The 20,579-nt window shown below is 55.7% G+C and overlaps 3 protein-coding genes across 3 annotated transcripts; all 3 read right to left on the bottom strand.

Moving 5' to 3' along the window:
• Positions 1 to 1,544: 1,544 nt before the first annotated feature.
• On the bottom strand, positions 1,545 to 4,304 carry Irf2bp1 (interferon regulatory factor 2 binding protein 1). Its single transcript, XM_036182913.1, has one exon. The coding sequence runs from the start codon at positions 3,892 to 3,894 to the stop codon at positions 2,140 to 2,142; it is 1,755 nt and encodes a 584-aa protein (XP_036038806.1). The 5' UTR covers positions 3,895 to 4,304; the 3' UTR covers positions 1,545 to 2,139.
• A 2,562-nt stretch (positions 4,305 to 6,866) lies between these two features.
• Positions 6,867 to 15,718, bottom strand: LOC118581159 (Myb related transcription factor, partner of profilin). The gene is made up of 3 exons (XM_036183129.1): positions 15,653 to 15,718; positions 14,386 to 15,173; positions 6,867 to 8,123 (listed from the first exon to the last, which is right to left on the bottom strand). Exons 2-3 carry the CDS (start codon positions 14,897 to 14,899, stop codon positions 7,453 to 7,455), a joined length of 1,185 nt encoding a protein of 394 aa, XP_036039022.1. The 5' UTR covers positions 14,900 to 15,173; positions 15,653 to 15,718; the 3' UTR covers positions 6,867 to 7,452.
• Positions 15,719 to 19,200: 3,482 nt separating this feature from the next.
• On the bottom strand, positions 19,201 to 19,608 carry Nanos2 (nanos C2HC-type zinc finger 2). Its single transcript, XM_036183508.1, has one exon. It carries the CDS (start codon positions 19,606 to 19,608, stop codon positions 19,201 to 19,203), a length of 408 nt encoding a protein of 135 aa, XP_036039401.1.
• Positions 19,609 to 20,579: the final 971 nt, after the last annotated feature.

Genomic DNA, 20,579 nt, shown 5'->3' with positions numbered 1-20,579 from the left:
CACTGGGGGATTCTAGTCAGGGGCTCTACCACTGAGCCACACCCCAGCCCCTCACTGGGGGATTCTGGGCAGGGGCTCTACCACTGAGACACACCCCAGCCCCTCACTGGGGGATTCTGGGCAGGGGCTCTACCACTGAGACACACCCCCAGCCCTTACCAACTGGCCCCTTGCTCCTTTCTTCCTCACCTCTTGTTCCCCACGTTTTCTAGATCTTTCTGCAGCATTTTTCTCATTCTCTCTGCTTTCTCCCTGGTCCCCAAACAAATCCCAAATCCCTCCACCCTTACCCCACCTGGTCACAACTGACCCAGCCCCCACACCCACACAGGTCAGGCTGTCTGTTCTGTTAATAGTTAACTCAACCTCTATCTAAAATACACAGCAGCCAGGCTGGGGGTGACTCCCCTGCCCCCCACCCACCTACCAGCTGCTCTTAAAGGACCAGGTGTCTTCCACAGCTGTGAGCCCTTCCTGGAGCAGAGTGGCCAGGTGTGGGGAGGCCTCTATCCCTGAGGATTTAGGGGGAGGGTGAAAGCCCCACTACTTGGAGCTGCAGCCCTGGATCAATCAGGGAGACTTCTGAAGGAGGTGCTACGAGCAGCACCACCCCTGCTGCAGCTTATCACCTGGTGTATTTAATCAGGGGTGATTTTCCCAGCCCTGCCCTGAGCCCCAGGCTGGTAGTGCGGGGTTGCCTGAGTACTTAAATGCTCACCACTGAGGTGGGGAGAACGGAACCCTGAGTCCAAGAACTCAGGATCCTGCAGATAACCGGGGCGACCCGTCTTCAGGTGAATGGGGGGCACCCAGGTAGTACACAGAAGGGCATGTGATGATTCTTCATGTTCAGGTTAGGGAGCACCTGGGAGGGAGATCGGGAGCACCCTTGGGTCTCAGAGATGAGCGCTGTGCAGCAGCAGGATGCCCTGACTCACTGCGCAGCGCATCTACCGTCTCTTTGGCTCCGCACTCCAACCCTTCCCGGAATCTCCAAGTCAGGGTCGCAGAACGGGGAAGGGCTCCTGGGCCTCCCCCTCTTTTTAACCCTTGTTTTGCCACAATCTGCCTAGGCCCTAGACCCCGCCCCGTGACGCCAGTGAGCAGGAAATCCTGGTTAATGATCAGTCACCCAGGACAGGTGCGGGACAAGGCCGTGCACACATCAGAAGCAGCCGCGGCGGGTGGAAGCCTTTTACTCAGCTCCTGGGGTGTTCTAAGGTGGCCGCCCCTGTTCCCATATGAAGGATGTACGTACACCCAGTTCAGGTGTCTCAGGTGTGTCCATCTCTCGGGCACCATCTGAAGCAGGAAATCATCGTACAAGACGTATTCTGTTTACCGGGAAGGTAAAACTTACTTTTTCCGTGGGCAATTAGTTCCCTTAGAAAAATACACCTTCACCTACACTGCTCTAGGAAGCCTCCACTTCAACCTCCTCTGATGGTCTCCACATTTAGAGTATCGGCCAGCTACAGCGCACCCCTGTTCCCCGGCTTGTCTGTGGTCCCCAAGCAGGAGTCAAATCATGTCAACCACAGTTCCATCGTCTGCAAAACCGGCCTCGACTACACCTTTTAATGAGAGCACAGCAAACATACACTACGAACAGCCGCACGCTGGACAAAGGGCGCCACCTAGTGGTCACATCGTAGAAGTCCTCTCTCGCGCAGGACACGTCCAGTCCTGAAGGGGGCGCGACATCTCACACAACTAAAGGGACCAAGGGGAAGGGGGAAAAAAAAAAAACCAACCCATCTTTAGGTTTATTGGAGGAAAAGGGTGGGAGACGGGGACAATAAAATGCTTTTGCTTCGTTTATAAAGAGCGAGTCCTCAGGAGGTCCCTTCTCAAGGACAAGCGGGGTACCTCTTCCCCCAACTACCAACGCAGAAAAGCCAAGCCAAGAGAGGAGAAGGGAATCGGAGGCCCAGGAACTCCAAACACCAGCTCTGACAGGAGCCACAAGCTCTCCCCCCACCCACAATGTATCTACCCCAGGGGATCCATCCGGACAGGGGAAAAGGATATGTACACAGGTTAGGGTGGTACTGGGTTGGGTGGGGTAGGGAATAATTTATCCGCAGCTGCGGTGGGTGGTCGAGGGGGAGGGGGAGGTAGCCTGATGGCACTGGCGGTCTAGGGGTCCCTTTCTTTCTTGACCTTGATGTCTCCTGCAAGGATGGTAGCGATCTCGCCCTGCATGAAGGCCCAGGGGACAGAGGAGCCCACCAGCGGACACTTGTCTCCGCTGGGGCAGTACACCTCTCCAGCTGGGCCCTGCGCCTTGATGAACTCTCGGGAGCAAGGGAAGCAGAACTTGTGTCCGGGTACCGAGGGACACTGAACGAAGTGGGTGTCTTCCAGCCTCTCTCTGCACAGGGTACAGCACAAGGGGGCTCCAGGGGTCGCCCCTGTGCCGCCGCCACCCCCGCTGACAGCTTCAGCCCCGGCCGTGGGGCTGACTTCTGCCTCTCCGTTGCGCGCCACCAAGCGATGCTGGGTTGGTGGCTGGGTGGTGGAGGAAGCTGCCGGGCTAGCGCCCCCGGTGCGCACAGGGCCGCCACCCCCGCCAGGGTCCTTGGGCGAGTGGCCCAGGGCCTCGGCCACATTCTTGAGGGCAGCAATGGGTGAGGGCACACCAGGTGTGTCTGTGGAGTATGGGCCACCTGGTGCCACCCAGTGCCGCTGCTGCTGCTCCTCCGTAGTCATCTTCCCAGCTGACTCGCCCTCGGGCTCAGGGGATGCCTTGCGCCGGCGTGGCGTGGGCGCCAGGTTCCGGGACGGGGCTCGCGGTGGTGGGCCACACAGAGCGGCCTGGACCGGTTCTGGGTACTGCTGGGGCAGGGCCTCCGCAGGAGCGGGCTCCCGGAAGCTGCGGACCCCATCGGTAAGCAGCTCTCCCAACTGGCGCCATTCCCCTGAGCCGTGGCGGCGTTCATACTCGAGGTACTTGAAGCCCGATGAGGCCAGGGCCTTGCCCGGCTCTCGAAGAGCATCATGAAACATCTGGCGAGCCACCGCCAGGACCCCCGCGTACACATTGCCAGAGCCACAGGGGTATTCGGTGAAGAGCTTCAGCTCGAACTCGTAGCCAGGAGGGCGGGCCGTGGCATCGAAGGCGAACACCCTTCCCACCAGCCCGTGGTCCTTCTTGAAGCGGACATTGAACGGGGCACAGGCGGACAGCGCCAGGAGCTGCTCCCGCACGGCCTTGGGACGCCCGTGCCACTCCTCCGCCCGGCCCCGCATGGCCTCGTTCAGTTCTGCCAGACAGTCCGCATTCCTCTGCTGCTTCTCCTTCTCGAAATCGGAGCCGAACAGTGGACGCGCGGGGCTCAAGCCAGGTGCCAGCGTCAGGGCCCGGCCTCCGAGGCCAGACACCGCAGCTGCCAGCAGCCCGGGGGGCATCAAGCTGGGGATGGAGCCAAGCAAAGCCCTGCGCGCTCCTTCCGCCACCGCCTCCTCGCGGCCCAGCCCGTTGGCCAGGCGGGACCCCAGGGTGTACTCCAACGCCGGCGAAGGCAGCGCCAGGCGGGTGGACGAAGTAGCCCTGTCGTAGCGGTCCGGGCCGGAGACGCTACCTCCGGTGCCCGATGGCTGCGCCTGGGCCTGCGGGGGTGGCAGCTGGGAGCCCTGGGCGCCCGCCGAGGCCAGGTCCTTGGAGGTCGGGTGCTTGAGCGCCGGGGGTCCCGGCGAGCGGCCCTCGGGGAGCACGTGGCTGCGCTTGAGCTGGCGGGCGGCGTCGATGAGCAGCTCGATGCGGTCCGCGCCCTCGAAATTCACGCACCCGCGGCACACGGCCTCGCTGAAGTCCCACACCATGGCCCACGGCATCTTGGGCAGGTCGCACAGGTAGCACCACTGGCGGCGGGACGCTTGCACCGACGCCATGGCGCCCCCCGGAGCGCCGCCGGGCGCCCCCGCCGTGCACCCGCCGCCCACGTCCGCTCCGCCGGGCCCGGGGACGGGCGCGCGAGCCGCCCAGTCCAGCCGCGCTCGGGCTCGGCCTCCCCGCCGGATTCAGGCCCGGCCCCCCTTCCCCGCCCCCTGGGCCCTCCGCCTTTTTTTTTTTTTTTCCTCTCCTTGCTTCTTTCCTCCGCACTCCCGCCTCCCGTGGAAAAGGCAAGCCGCGAGCACGCACGTCGGCGGCGCCCCCGTCCGGCCCGCGCGGGAAGCCGAGATGCACAGCTCCAGCTCTTGGATGGGCCTCGGGCGCCGCCGCCCCGGGCTCCCGCCGCTCGCGCCGACGCCGACGCCGCTGCAACGGCCGCCGCCGCCACGGCCGCCGCCTCCACCTCCTTCTTCTGCCCCAGAGGCCGCTTCGCAGGGAAAGTTACATAACGCGCGGGCAAAGCCTTCTGGGAAATGTAGTCCCGCCGGGGCTGCTTCTTAAAGGGGACTGGGCAGAAAGCAGTGGCGGGAAGAGTGGGCGCGCGCTGGCCTCTGTGTGCTTAAGCCTTCCCCTGTGCCTCGCCGTGAAGTCGGGGTTCGCACACAGGGTCCAGGGAACGGACCGTGGACTCGTAATTGCTTGGGGGCGGGCAAGTTCTGGGCATGCAACTTTCCCCTCTTCTTTTTTGAGACTTGATTTATTCTTTAGCTTAGGCTGGCCTAGAAGGCTAGCCTTTGAAGCCTAGGCTGGCTTCAGACTTGCTGCAGTCCTCCTGCTTCAGACTCCCTAGTGCTGGGACTACAGTCCGGAGACAGCACGCCCAGACTCGGGCAAAGCACTTTCTGCTCTGATTTGCTGAGCAGTTTTAGAGAACAGTCTTGCCCTCTCTGAGAATCCCGCCCCTTCGAGAAGGGCCAATGACGGGTTAGGAAGGCAGCAGCTTTTTGAGATGGGGCGGAGAGGTTCTGATTGGATGATTTCAGGGAACGGGAAGCAGGCAACTGTCTTGGAGAGGGGTGTCTACTTGGCACTTTATCCTCCCCCAGAGTCCTTAGGTACTAGCCTCGAGGGAGGCCCACAGGCAACAGGATGAGGACAGAGAGGACTGACGGCTTCAGAGCCAGGGCCCCGTCTGTTAAAGGATGTGCACTGAGCGCCTGCCAGGTCTGCTCCAGCTGTGCACGCGCTTTGGTCTCCAAAGGGTTACACAGTCGGCTTCTCAGCGCCCCCCCACAATCGCACTACAATTCCCGAAATGCTCTGCGAGACGGACGAAATGACGCACTTCCTCTGCCTGTGAGGTTGGGGGAGGCCTTCCCGATTCTTGCCCCCCCCCCCCCTGCTTCGCTAAAGGATTTTTTTCCCCCTCCTTTCTTTCTTTGCGTAGGGGCGTGGGGGCTCTTTTCTCGCGGGTTTGGATTGAGGGAGCCAAGCGCAGGGTGCTCGGGAGGGCACGGCCAGGCCCTTATGTGCTCAGTGACCTGGTGGGCCCAGTCTGCCTGCGGGTACCCCATGTTTTCTCTCCCCGATTGTGGGGGAGAAGCGATGTCTGTCGTCAGGTCGTAGCTCACGTCAGCCTTTCCCCTCCACTCGGCCTGGGTCCCCGCTGATGCTCTCAGTGTCTGGACGCCTTGTCAGTTTGCATTCATGCGGGCTTGCACTCCGGCGGCTGCTGCGTGCTTTCCCACCCCCTCTCCGGGTTGTCACAGCAGCCCTGGCTTTCTGCAGTTCCAGCGTCACAATTTTACCTACCACCTGCACTACTATTTTAACACTTTTCTCCCTTAAACGAATTGCCTATTTTTGTCGTTTCCTGGGAGATACTATGTTCACAACCATCGGTTTCGTGTACTACTGTTTATTTACTTTCGCTTGCTTATTCTTGGTGCTGGGATGGAATCCAGGGCCTTATGCTAAGTGCTCTGCCGTGAGGATGTACTACCAACCTGTATTTTGTGTTTTGCGACTGGGTCTTACTACATGGCCCAGGCTGGCGTGAAGCATTGGGTCCTTCTGCCGCAACCTCCTTAGGGCTGAGATTTCAAAAATACATAACCATGGCTGGATTTTTGTGCCCCCCCCCCCAAAAAAAACAAGCTTCAAAGGCCAGGCGGTGGTGGTGGTGGTGGTGCACTCCTTTAATCCCAGCTCTCAGGAGGCAGAGGCAGGCGGATCTCTGTGAGTTCGAGGCCAGCCTGGGCTACAGAGGGAGTTCAAGGCTCACAGCCAGAGCTACGTAGAGAAACCTTGTCCCCAAAACCAAACCAAACCAAGCCAAAAACAGACTGGCCTTGATATCAGCAATCCTTCTGTATCAGCCTCCCTGTTACTGCAATTGCATGTGTGAGCCATGATCTCCTGCTAAAAGTTCTTAAAAACTCTAAAAGCCTATTTTTTATTCTGTATACATTTTTCAAAGATTTATTTATTAATTATGTATACAGCATGTATGCCTGCACACCAGAAGAGGGCACCAGATGTCATTGCAGATGGTTGTGAGCCACCATGTGGGTGCTGGGAATTGAACTCAGGACCTCTGGAAGAGCAGTCAGTGCTCTTAACCTCTGAGCCATCTCTCCAGCCCCTATTCTGTATACTTTTTGGGAGGCTGACCCTCAGGCAATTTACTGTCTTTACCCAGTTACCTGCCCAAGTTGCTTTATCAAATTGGTCTCTTAACACAGGCCCACATGAATTCTAATTAAATCTTCAGGGTTTTTTTTGTTGTTGTTTTGTTTTAATACAGGGTCTCGTTATGTTGTCCAGGCTGGCCTCAAACTCAAGATTGCTTGCCCTCAGCCACCTTGAGTAGCTGGGATTACAACCTTCACTCTGGGCTTTCACACCAGGGTTAGTTAAGGATTTTAGAGAGGCAAATTCCGGAGGGATGGCCGATGGGAGGGTGTGGCCTACCAGGAGAAGACGAGAAGGTCCTAAACGCTGTACTCCCAAGGCCTCTCAGAGCCTCAAGTTAATTGTATGAAAATAAGTTTATTGACATCTTGTCAGCACTGAGCAGAAAAGGGGGGGCTGAGCTCTGGAGGTCAGACACGCCACTCAGCAGCAATGGGAGGCAGAGGACCCAACCTATGCCTCCCCAGTCAGAATCCCACCCCCCTCTCCCTGAAGTCCTCCGCTTTCTACATTCTGATTTGTCTAGCAAACTCCCCAACCCTTCCCAAGTCCGGGCTGGGGGAGTGGGGAGACCCCCACGCATTGCTTCTCTTCAAGTCAAGAACAGCAACTACTAGGCAAAGGGGCATGTCGCAGAGCCAGGAGGTCCCCTCCCACCCCACAAGGGGCAATATAACAACATAAAATTGATGGCTTAGAAGTTGGGGTTACAGGAGGCAGTCAGGCAGACACCACTGTACCAGAGAAAGGGGCTAGGGTGTCCCACCCACAGAATCAGGCACTAACTAGCACAGGAAGTGGGGTGCTCACTTCCCTTGAGCGGAAAGCCAGGGCGTAGCTAGGATAGGCAAAGAGCATCTTCCTCCTCGACTGCGCCAAGCGGGGAGAGGGGTTGCAGGCAGGAGCGTGGACGGGAGTAGATTTCACGGAGACTTCCAGCGGCCCCGCCTCTTCCGTGTAGGGAAGCCTTTCTTCCTTTTGTGTGGTGGCGAGTCGTGGAGGGGAACTGGCGGGGCTGGGGGTGGTTTGGGCACCCCTTCCTCGCTCCTAGGGGCGATGATCACTCCCCTAGCTGCCACTACAGCCCCGTCCACGACGGCGGCTACCACGGACACAGGCTCCGGGGCAATCTCCACCTTGGGGGCAGGTGGCGGCAGGACTGGCTTGGGAGGTGGGGGCGGAGGGGGCGGTGGGGGCGGAGGCGGCGGGTCAGCTGGGGTTCCCGGCAGAAGGGGTAACAGGGCGCTGAGGGCCTCACTTAGTTTGGTCAGTCCCTGCCGAAGGGTGCAGGCCAGCTCCCTGATGGCGTTGGCAGTCTCCTGCTGAGCCCGCAGGAAGTCCAGGGACTGTTCTGGGGCTGAGGTGGGCCGAGGAGGAGGCGGCGGACTAGGGGATGAGGGTGCCACTTGGGCCAGCGGCGCGGGTGGCGGTGGAGGGGCAGGGGGCGGTGGAGATAAGGCCAGGCGGGGCAGCTGGACAGGCTGCATGGCTGCAGGGGACGGGGACTCACGCTCCTTGGCTTCCGGCGACTTGCAAGAGGGTCGGGCCCAGGACTCTGGGCTGCTGGAGCCCCCTTTGCTCTGGGCTGGGGTATCTGTAAAGAGACAGAGACCTTGGGTAAGTTATATAATGAGCCGGAGAGGCTTCATTTCCCATTCTGGCTTCCTGGCCTGGGCCCAGAGCAATCTCTCTGTCCTTTTCATCGATGAAACAGGGTCTCTCCATCCGCTGCAGGCTAGCCTGAAACTCCTGACCCTCTTGCTTCAGTTCCAAGCGCAGGTATTACAAGTGGGCTCTGCCACACCTGGCTCGACTTTGCCTTTGGGGCATGCTGGCACACGCCTGTTAACCCCAGTACTTATTTAGGAAGCCAAAACAGGAGGGGAACCGAGAGGTGGAAGGCCTGCATCCACTACACAGCCAGTGTAAGGCCAGCTTGGATTGTATTCGACTGTATCCACCCCTTAAGAAACAACAGCAAGACAATGACACAACACCCTAAGACCTCTCCACCCCAGGAAACACACACACACACACACACACACACACACACACACACACACACACACACACAGCTCTTGCTTGGAATACTTGTATTCTGAAGTGTGAAACCGGAGGATTGGCCGGAGCTCAACTTGGGATAGAGAGACCCTATCTCAAAAAACAAACAGCCGGGTGATGCCTGTAATCCCAGCACTCTGGAGGCAGAGGCAGGTGGATCTCTGTGAGTTCAAGGCCAGCCTGGTCTACAAAGCGAGTTCCAGGACAGCCACCAAAGCTATAGAGAAACCCTGTCTCGAAAAACCAAACCAAACCAAACCAACAAAAAACAGTAATAGCACCAAAGTTAAAGCATGTCAGAGAACAGAGGCCCGTGATATCAGTCTCTGAATGCAGAGGGATCAATGCATTAAATCTAGTGGCCAGGTTTAGAGGACAAAAGCCTTGAAAGTCTTGCTGACCCCATAGGTAGCAAGAGGCTCTGTGGACTCTCCAAAGCTCAGAAGCATCTAGCCACTCACCCCTGCACCTCTCAACTGGAGTCCCTGGAGAGAGACAGAGTGGCTGGCACACTGGTCATACTTGTGGAAGTTCTCTCCAGCCTTGATGGCAGGGGCAGGGTTTCCTAAGATTCCCTAGTGTCGTTACTGTCCGCTGCGCTTCCCAGCATCCACTCATCTGGGACTTGATTTACACTCCTGGACTTTAACCGTCTGCCGAGAGGACTGTGGTCCTGGGTGACCGGAACCTGTTCCCTGAGCTGGAGCCTTGGGCACCTGAGTGTCTCCGGGGGGCTCACAGTCTGTGTGTGCATGGTCTGCCGGCACTCCGAACTCACTCCTGAACTGAGCTCCTGATCTCCAATCCCTCATACTTCTCCTTCCCCGCTGCTGGGGCTAAAATAACCCCTTCCATCCCCAGTCTCCTTTCCCTATCCTGGAGTTGGACCAGAGTTTCATTGGAGTTAGCTATGTGCAGTACCATTCAACGCCACCAGCAGCCTTTGGTTTGTAGTATTGTGTGTGTTCACACGCAGATGTGCAAGGGGGTATGTGCAGGCATGTGTATGTGGACTGTAGGGTCTCTCCCGGACCAGGAGTTTGCGGATTGGTTTGGCTGGCTGGCCAACATGCCCCAGGGTCCTCCTGTCTCCACCTCATCAGTGCTGGGATTTCACCCGGCTTTTTAGGCTGGGTTCTGGGGTCTGAACTCCATACTTCTGCAGCAAGCATTTCCAACTGAGTTTTTTCTCCAGCCCCTATTTTTTTTTTTTTTAAGATTTTAAAATTTATTTTATTTATCTCATCCATCCATCCATCTATCTATCTCTATCTACCTATCTACCTATCTATCTATCTATCTATCTATCTATCTATCGTTCGTCTCGACACTGTTTCTCTGTGTAGCCCTGCCTGTCCTGGAACTCTGTAGACCAAGCTGGCCTCAAACTCAGAGATCCACCTGCCATTGCCTCCCAAATGCTTAGGATCAAGGGTGTGCATGACCACTGCCCAGCTAAGGGCTTTTTTTTTTTGTCTTGCTTTTTAATTTTTTTTTTTCTGTTTTTGTTTGTTTGTTTTGGTTTGTTTTGTTTTTTGAGACAGGGTTTCTCTGTAGCTTTGGAGGCTGTCCTGGAACTCGCTTTGTAGACCAGGCTGGCCTCGAACTCACAGAGATCCACCTGCCTCTGCCTCCTGCGTTCGCCACCACCGCCCGGCTGTTGTTTTTTTTGTTGTTGTTGTTGTTTTTTTGTTTTTAATTTTAAGTTTAATTCTGTGTATATGTATGACTGTGTGGGTATGTGCACATGAGGGCAGAAGCTCTGGAGGTCAGAGGCCTGGGGGCTGGAGTTCTAGGTATTTGTGAGTGTACCTGAACTTGTGTCCTTTGTAAACAGTACCCGCTCCTAACTGCTAAGCCATCAATCTCTCCAGCTCCCCCAATGTTGAGACAGGGTTCTGCTTAATGGTTCAGACTGGTCTTGAACTTCCAATCTACATCAGCCTCCTATAGTAGCAGAGACCAGAGGCCTGCACCTCCACACCTGGCTGTTTTTTGTTTGTTTGTTGTTTTTTAAGAGACTAACCCCATATAGATGCCCTTCCACATAAACGTGATTAAATCTGAGTCCACAGCTCTGGCCTTAGCTGACCACTATCTTCTCCCTCCTGAGCTCCCTACCCTCATCCAGCGCACCGTTAGCCCCTTCTCCACCATCACAGCCTTGTGGGGTACAACTAAAACACAGCCGGACTCTGGGAAGGCATCGGCACAATGGAGAGCCCTGCTGCCTGCTTTCCCTTCTGTGGAATGTCCAGAATGTGCTGATCTGTGGAGGCAGACAGGAAGTCAGTGGCTGCCTAGGGTCCTAGGGCAGCCGGTGTGGTGGCCTCCAGGCTCTAGTGTTATCTCAAGGAGACATTTCTTGGCTGTTATCTAAAGTGGCTGTCAGGCTTTTCCTCCTCTGCCTTTAGTCCTTAGTGATTTCTGTGAGCACTCATTGCCCCTGGGCATGGAATCCATGTTCGCTGTCTGTCGAATCATTCTAGGTGAGCTCCACTAGCCAAGGCTTCACTGTGCTAGCTGCCCTTTGCCCAGCCCAGGGATGGGACTCCCGGCCTCACACATACTAGGCAGGGGCTCCAGCACTGAGCCATACCCCAGCCCCTCACTGGAAGATTCTAGGCAGGGGCTCTACCACTGAGCCACACCCCCAGCCCCTCACTGGGGGATTCTAGACAGGGGCTCTACCACTGAGCCACACCCCAGCCCCTCACTGGGGGATTCTAGGCAGGGGCTCTACCACTGAGCCACACCCCAGCCCCTCACTGGGGGATTCTAGGCAGGGGCTCTACCACTGAGCCACACCCTCAGCCCATTACTAGTGGATTCTAGGCAGGGGCTCTACTGGCTCAGCCCTCTTTTCCATGTTGTTTATTTTTGGAGTTTTTTAAAGAAATGTATTGCATATTTATTCATTCATTTGTATTTGTGGAGGTTCAGGCACACATACCATGTCAGTCCCCGGGATTGAACTAAGATTATCAGGCTTGGTGGCAAGTGCTTTTGACCACTGGGCCACCTCACAGGTCCTCTTTTCATTTTTCTGGTGGGGTGTCTTTTGTTTGTTTTTCAAAATAAGAGTTTCTCTGTGTAGCCCTGGCTGTCTTGGAAATCACTCTGTAGACCAGGCTGGCTTCAAACTCAGAGATTTGCCTGCCTCTGCCTCCTGAGTGCTGGGATTAAAGGTGGCTTTTGGGGGGGTCTTTTTTGTATCGGGGGACAGGATGTTGCTCTGTAGCTCTGGCTGGTCCGGAATTCTCTATGTAGAACAGCCGACCTCAGGCTTGGGGTGATTCACACAGCATTAAGAGGCTAGTTTTAAACTGGGCACTGTGGCGTATGCCTATAATCCCAGCACTCAGGAGGCAAAGGCAGGTGGATCTCTGTGAGTTCAAGGCCAGCCTGGTCGGCAGAGCAAGTTCCAGGACAGTCAAGGCTACACAGAGAAACCCTATCTCAAAAAAACCAAAACAAATATATCTGATGGATATATATCTAAATTCAAGTTCCTGCTTAACTTCACCACCTCCAAAAAGCCCTCCCAACCCTTCACATTATACAGCACATTATAAGTCTAAATAATTTTTTGGTACAGACAAGGTCTCTCTATGCAGACCAGGCTAGCCTCAAAACAAGAGCTTCTCTCCTCAACCTCCCATGTGCTGGGATTTCAAGGGGAGCCTGGCTTCATACCGTCTCAACAGACGTCATTTCTCTAGTTAATAGTTACTGTCTAGTGGCATTATGTGGCTATTTGTGGTATGTTTCCCCCAACGACACCAGCTCCCTAAGGAAGAGGAATCTGTCCTGTCCTCCACTGAATCTCAGCATCTCCCCCAGGAAGAGGCTCTCAATAACCATTTATTGTGTGTTTTTAAATGAATAAAGTTGCTTTCAACAACTTCTAAAAAAGCAAGGTGGGAGTTCAGGAAATAATTCATTGGAAATGTGAGGACCAGAATCTAGAGCTCCACAGTCCACATGGCAGCAAGGCTGTAATTCCAGCCTTGGAACTCGGAGACAGGGAACCCCCCAGAGCAAGCTAGCTGGTAGGCCAGCCCCATCAGTGAGCTCTGGATTTGACTCAGTGACTCTGCCTCAAAGAATAAGGCGACAGAGGTAATAACAATTCCGGACATCAACTTTGGGTTTCTCCATGCACAAGCATTCATGCAAACACCCACACATGCGCACACAACACACGAACATGTGACAAGCTTTGTTATCGTTGTTCTGGTCGGATGAGACCACTTCACAGAAAGAAATCTGATTCCAACTGAGAACACAGGTTGGGTTTTTGGCAGTTTCCTGGCTCCCACATTTCCTCTGCCTGAGTTAGTTCCAAGTCCTGACCCTGACTTACAAGCCCCATGGGCTTGCCTTCTGTCCCTCCAATATCTCACTAGTTACTGGCTGTGTGACCTCAGGTAGGGAAATGAACCTCTCTGAATCACTGGCTCAGGGGCCAGTGAGATGGCTCAGCATCTAAAGAGGCCTGCTGTGCAAACCTGACCTGACTTCAATCCCAAGAACCCCCGGTGGAAAGGAAGAGAGATTGCTGGAAAAAAAAAAAAAAAATCCAGAGTGAAGGCTGAGCTGGGGAGCCGTCTCCACAGCAGCTCTTCAGGAACGACCTTGAGGAAGTCACCAGACTTCTCCAAGTCTTTCATGTACAGTGGAGAAGCAGTATGGACCCCAATCGGTTGACCATTACATCACAAGCTAGCCATGCACTCCACAGACACCGGAGCGAGCGATTGGCAGTAGCTTCACTAAGTTCTCACAGAAACCCTTGGAGGGGGAAACTTTTTTCATCTGTGTTTGGCAGGAGCGGAAGTGATCTCGGACTTAGCTCCTGGGATGACGCCACCCTGTGACACATTGGTTACCACTCAGCCTGGACTCCGCCTCTAGGCACTCCCCTGCACAGAATTCTCCCCTATCCCATCTCGCTCTTCCTTTATTTTCGGGGCCGGAAATGAACTCTAGAGCCCCGTGCCCTCTTTCTGCTCGTTTTGCGGCAGGGTCTCCGGAACATTCCCAGACGGCTATTTAACTCACACTGCAGCCCAGGGCAGGCAATGAGGACCCCATCTTCCTGCCCCAGCCTCCACGAGAGCTGGGAGGAGAGGCCAGCCCCGCCCACTGAAATCTTGCCTGCCCTGCTGCTGACATCCCTGAGCCAGGCCTCCTAGGGCTGTTTCCAAGCCTACCTCTGACAATTACCAAGTGGGTGCCCAACCACCAGAGCCCATCCGTTTTCTTTTCTCTGTCTTTTAAATCATTATTATTTTTGGAGAGATGGGGGTCTCACAGGGCTCAGATTTGCCTTCAACTCACAACGCACCCAAAGATAACCTTGGTCTTCTGTCAACAACTTTTTAACGTATTGGGGTTACAGTCAGGTGCCGCCACACGGATCTATGCAGTGCTGGGGGATCCGACCCAGGAACCCCTGCAAGCCAGGAAAGCACTCTACCAACTGGGCACCCCCAGACGGCCCCTCCTCACCCTTCTTTTGAATCAGGTCTGCTGTAGCACAGACTAGCCTTTAACTTTTTTCTTCAGCCTTCACCTCCCAAGTGCTAGAATTAGGCCCACTGCCAGCACGTCTAAATCATATCCTTTTCTCTGATCTTAACGCCCGAGCTCTAAGACCGGAGTGACAGCACCCACCTCCCACCGTTTTTTAAGAGAATGTGACGGACACGCCTGAAGGATCTGGGCGTGAACTCCGTACAGCAGGCTTTAGAAGTGTTTGCAGTTGTTAAAGGAGTGACTTTGGGACTCACCTGCCCGTCGATCCTGCCTGCGGTCCTCCGACAGCACATACCGCTGCGTACCAGCGGTCGGAGCTTGCGGCTGTGAGGTGGCAGCTGCCGGGGACTCCTCAGCCCCAGCGCCAGCCCCGGGCCCCGCCACACCCGGCCCCAGGATGGCGAAAATAGTCTCCTCCTCCGCGGAGAAGGCGTCCTCGGCAGCGGGCCCCGCGCCCTGCGTGGAGTGCGGCACTCGGGCCAGCTTCTCCTTGGTGCGGCGCTTGAAGTCGTTCCAACGCTTCTGAACCTCCTGGCCCGTGCGCTTCCAGCTGGTGATGCCGTTGATCTTGCTGGCTATGCTGTCCCACACACGCCGCCGCTCGGCCACGCTCACCCGACGGCTCTGCGCGCCGTAGAGCTGAGGGTAGTGGGCGCGCACCTCGCGGATCAGGATCTGGTTCTCCTCGAAGGAGAACCGCGGTTTGCGGAGCCGGGTGGTCTCCTCCGTTTCGCCCGGCGCCGCCGCCGCCGCGGTCGCCGAGGCCATGGCGCCCCCAGACGCCACCGATCGGCTGCCTGGCGCATGGGGGGCGCCGGCTCTGCGGGCAAAGGGTGAACAGCGCTGACGGGGGCTCGGTGTCCCCGTGTCGCCCCGACACGGGCTCCTCCGGTCCCCTGTGCAGAAGTGGTGGTGGGAGCGGCGAGCTGCTGAGTGCAATCAAAGGTGCTTACTCGTAGGTGATACCCGCCCAGTGCCCATCTTGTGCTTCACGCGGTCGCCAAATGCCTCGCGGAGGAGTTGATGGGTTTTGGGGGACGTTCTGGAAGGATGGAGGGAAATGAGCAAAAGTGGAAGAAGAAAGGGTGTCGCTGCAGGAGTTAGAGGAGAACGGGGGCGCAGGGGAACAGGAAAAGGAAAGAGAATCGGGGATACCCCGGGGGTCGAACACGCATGAGGCTTTGAAGTGATGCCAACCGGGCAATGCAGTAGACAGGGGGCATCCAGATCAGAGGGGAGCGCTAAGGGGCTCCCAGGGCAGTGAGGTGTCTGTTCTACGGTCCCTGAGAGAGGATGTCCAGGAATAAAGGTGAGAGGGGAGTCTCTGGGTAAGACGATAAAATATTACGGCGGAGGGTCTGCAGGGATTATGGGGGTGCTGGGATTGCCTGGAATGAAGGGGAGCGCTAGAGATAACGGGGGTCCTAGGTAAGAGGAGGGACCTCCCGAAGCTCTTTGGGACTCCAGGAAGAGTGATGGAGCGCAGAGGATGGGGACCCAGTTGGGCCGTGGGTCACTCACCCGCGCCGCCGCAGCCCCTGCCTGCCGGTGGGTCAGGGCTTCGGCTTCTGCAGCCTCTTCCCTCCCCCCCACCTCTCCCTCCCCCTCTGGGCCCCGCCCCCAGTAGCATCGAGAGCCAAGGCGCATGCGCGCTGGGCGAACGCTGTCTCCAGACACCCTGATAGCCAGGGCTGCGTTCTCTGCGCCTAGCCTCTCTGCATGGCGCAAGCGCAGAACTGCTCCTCGCCTCGCTTCACCTGAAGGATACCGCTGCGCAGCCGCACACTTAGCATTGCGCTAAGTTCCCTGGGCATCTCGTGCCTAATTGCGCATGTGCATACCTAGAGCGCGCATGCGTGTGGCTGGCACCTTGCCGGCCGTGGTACCCAGGATTCAATCCCAGTGCGGGCGCTGCAGAGGAAGGAGAGATGCTAGGGTGAGCGCTAGGACAGAGCGGAGTTTCCTCTTTTTGGGTAGTCCTCTAGCCTACTCTCTCCGCTAAGCGAAAAGCCTTTTTTTTTGTTGTTGTTAGAGAAATGGGAAGGAGCGATGGGGAGAAGAGTAGGGTTTAGTTTCCATGACAACTGCGTGGGTGGGGATGGGGGCGTTAAGCACCCTCCCTGCCCACGCCCAATCACGCCCCAGCGCAGGATTGCTCGGGAACTACCTCCTACGGATTTAGGCGGGGCACCCTGGAGATATTCCCCGCCCATGCAGAGGCGGTAACCATAGCAACCCAGCAATCTCCCAGTCACGCCTGGGAGGCCCCCTGTTCACGTTTTTGACGTCACCTCTCGGAAAGGGAGTTCAAAGGCTGGAGTTTCTTGGAGGGTGGGGACGACGATCCTCCTGGCCATGGCCCCATTTTAATCAAAAGCGCCGAGCAGGAATGAATCAAGAGCACCAGTTGGATGAACTGAATAGCTGGATGACAGAGTTTAGCCTTGTGAAATTTTTTTCAGTGCCAGCATTTGCAAGGTCATTGAGTAAACTGTGCTTCATTCATCCGACAGTTATTTATGAGCGCCCACATCGCTCACGGGGCTATCCACATAAAAGACAAAACTTCCTTCTCTGTTTGTGCTCACTTCCAAAAATTGTTTTTGAGGGCATCTCACTAAGTATCCCAGGCTGGCATTGAATTTGCAGCAGTAATCTCGCTGCAGCCTCCAGAGGACAAGGTATGTGCCGCCACGACACTTAAGGAAAAGGTGACGTGTATTAAGAAATGAGTTGGGGGAGGGGTTGGAGAGATGCCTCTCCAAACTCAAATGTGGGGCCCATGACCATCCTTAGCCCCAGTACCAAGGGATCTGATGCCCTCTTCTGGCCTTTGCTGGCACCTGGCATGTATGTGGTGCACAGACATACAAGCAGGCAAAACGGCCATATACATAAAAAGGGGGAGAAAAGCCGGGTGGTGGTGGCGGCGGCGGCTGCGGCTCACGCCTTTAATTCCAGCACTCGGGAGGCAGAGCCAGGATCTCTGTGAGTTCGAGGCCAGCTTGGTCTACAGCGTGAGTTCCAGGAAAGGCGCAAAACTACACAGAGAAACCCTGTCTCTTAAAACAAAAGCGGGGGGCGGGGATTTTAGTTTTGCTTGTATATACGTGTGGGTGGTGGTGCCTTGGATACCAGGGAGGGTGAGATCCCCAGCAGGTGGATCCACCTGGTTCTGCTTCATGAGTGCTGGCTTAAAGGCATGGGTGCCACCACTTTCTGCTGCTTCGAGTAGAGATATATGTATATATATGTGTGTGTGTGTGTGTATATGTGTATACACACACACACACACACACACGTTTTTGGAGACAGGGCTTCTCTGTAACAGCCCTGGCAGCCCTCGAACTTGCTTTGTAGACTAGTCTGGCCTTGAACCCACAGATGAGATCCACCTGCCTCCGCCTCCCGGGTGCTGGGAATAAAGGTGTTCATATGCCTAGTTTATACATTTAAAAAAAGGTTTTATGATGGGGTTTGGGAGCCCAAAGTTTAAACTCTGTAGATTCTTAGGTTCAATCTCTAGGGAACAACAGGAAAGGGAAAAAGGAAGACAGAAAAGACTTGGTGGACAGCTGAGATGGCCCAGATGGCCCAGTGGGCGAAAGGTTCTTTCCACTGCGCTCGAGACCCGAGTTCAGTCCCCAGGACCCACATGGTAGAAGAGAGAGTGGACTCCCTCCTATCACCTAACTACCACCTGGATGTTGTGCCCCATCCCCCACCCTCTGCACAGTTTCTTTTTTGTTTTGTTTTTTTGAGACAGGGGTTCTCTATATAGCCCTGGCTGTCCTAGAACTCGCTCTGTAGACCAGGCTGGCCTCGAACTCACAGAGATCCGCCCGCCTCTGCCTCCTGAGCTCTGGGGTTAAAGGCGTGCACCACCACTGCCTGGCTTCACAAAGTCTTAAAAAAAAAAAAAAAAAGCGTTTAGGTGGAGACTAAGAAGTGTCTGGGAACCTGACCCAGCCAGACAACCTGTGTTGGAGGACATAGGAGACAGTTCTAGATCCCTCCCTGTCCTTCCCTGTCCCAAGGTTTTGGGCAAATGCAGCCTCCAGTCTGTTCCTTCACTGCTCTCCCCCAGAACCCAAAGGCGCAGCCCACTAACTGGGCCAACCAAGTTCAAAGACTGTAGACACCAGGGTTACAGATCTAACTCTTTATTCACCAGAGCTCCACCCACCCACCCATATATCCTCATCCCACCTAAAAGCCCAACTCCAAAATAACTTACAAGTCCTATTAGAGTTCTTCTTTGACCCTGAAATTACAATCTAAGCAGTTGCCATGTTCGAATCAGGTCTCAGACTCTTTGGCTGTGGGACTCACATCGATTTAACACACTCAACAAGATTGGGGGTGGAAGAGAGATGCGTCTCTCACTGGGGGAGGGATCCATCCATGATTGGGGTTGGGGGCCAGGGAAAGTGAGATGGGATTGGAAATGAAGTCGGGGGAGCTGTGGGCTTCAGCTCCCCGGAGGCAGCCTCTGAAGCTACCAAGGCCCTGCAGCCTTCCAGGAGGGTCCCGACCCTCCTCCAGCTCCTGCTGGATGGCATGGTCAAGGAGCTTGAATGGTCCCTGTAGAAACTTGAGTCTGCCGAAGCTGAAGAAGGTGACGACAGATGGATGATCTCACAGTCCGTACCAACAGCAAGTTCTCAGGTCCCGGCCAATCTCTGACACTGTCCCCAGATTCTGACGACTAGCCTGTCCGAGCACACCGGGATTCTGTACGGTGGAGAGTCCAAGGGTTTCCCCCCAAGGGATATTTACAGGGGATCTGAGCAGTCAACAAGGCTAGCTTAGTATCACCAGCAGGCTGTCACAATCCAAAAGAAGCCACCAAGATGCAGGGTCCGTGGGGAAGAGCTCTCCTAGTGTCAGGAATCTCTGAGACAGGTGGACTCGGCTGCCAGCAACCGCCAATGTTTCAGGATCCTGAAGGCACAGAGAAGAGTGGGATCCAGGAACCCCCACAGGGCTGGGTGAGCAGAGGGGAGGGTACTAGGGCCAGAGCAAGGAGGGTTTGGGGGTGTGGGTGATAGGCACCTCATGGGTCTTACTTATCGCTTGACTTTGCGGCCAGCGGAGTTTCGTCCACCACGCCGGTAGAGAGGCTGCTGGCTGTTGTTGAGTGGACAGTACTTGAGCGTGTGAGCCTGGTCCCCGGTGGCCCCACACAGGGGACACACGTAATGCCTCAGGATGGGACACACCACCACGCCTTCAGAGGTCTTCAGCTGGTGTGAGGCATAGACGTGACGAGACTCTCCATTGTGTTTGCAGAAGTTGCATAGGGTAGCCAGGCTCCCGGAGCCCCCCGGCTCCTGCTCACTCTTCTCCTGTGGTCCGGGTGAGGTAACCTCAGCCCCTTTACCCACCAGTCTTTGGCTCTGGCCCTGGATTATAGTCAGGATCACTTGGCTCAGGCTAAAGTAGTCCCTCCACATGTCAAAGGGTGGTAGGTCCATGACACCTCTGTGTGGCTGGTGGCTGTGGGTACTGGGGAGGGACTCAGGGCCAGGGACTGTGAGGTCAGAGGGCAGGAGCATGGGTCTGTGTGGAGCAGAGGGGAGGCACACCCCCTTATAAATACTCCCCTACAGACAACACTCCAAGCAAAGGTGGAGCTTAGATTTAAAGGGCCCACTTCCAGCCCATGATTCTTGTCTGCCTCCAATCTCCGTGGGAGATTGGAAGTAGCTTATTTCCCAGGTCGCCCCTCCTCCGAGGCACTCTGTGTTTTCTGGAAAGGACCTTCTACTTCCACAGGCTTCAGTTCCCCTCCTGTTCAGTTTAGGGCTTTGCTTATGTCTGTTGCTCACGCTCACATCCTCCCTCCTTCCCTCGGAATCATCCAGAACTTTAAATTTGACTTAATTTTTTTGTTTTGTTTTGTTTTGCCTGTTTGTTTTTGTTTTTCGAGATAAGAGTCTCACTATGTATCCCCGGTTGTCCTGGAACTTGCTATATAGACCAGGCTGGCCTCAAACCCTCAGAATCTACCTCCCCAGGTGCTGGGATTAAAGACATGTACCACCACGACCAGCTAAATTTTTTTTTATTACGTTTATTTACTTAATAGTGGGGGGCATGCCACTGCTTATATGTGGAGCTCAGGGGACAGCTTGCAGGAGGCAGGCGGCTCCTTCTCCCAAGTGGATTCCAGGGATCAAAGTCAAAGGTCAGAGGACAGCTTTCAGAAGTCAATTCTCCCCTCCCAGCGTGTGGGTCGTGAGACTTGAACTCAGGTCGTCAGGCTTGGAGACAAGGCCTTATCCTCCGTGCCGGTCGGTCTTGCCTGCTCGGCCTTGATTGTCTCAGTAGCTCTGAACGAGGCAGACGCTGCAACACAGTTCCCTCCATGGTCTGATGGAACCCTCACAGCTCCATGAGGGGAGCCCAGCTAGGATCCTGTATTGCAGACCAGTGACTGAGGTTC

This window comes from Onychomys torridus, chromosome 1 (genome assembly GCF_903995425.1).
Source record: "Onychomys torridus chromosome 1, mOncTor1.1, whole genome shotgun sequence".
NCBI classification, from domain to species: Eukaryota; Metazoa; Chordata; class Mammalia; order Rodentia; family Cricetidae; genus Onychomys; species Onychomys torridus.
The sequence above is the reverse complement of the archived record's forward strand: the minus strand, read 5'-3'. Positions and strand labels throughout refer to the sequence as shown.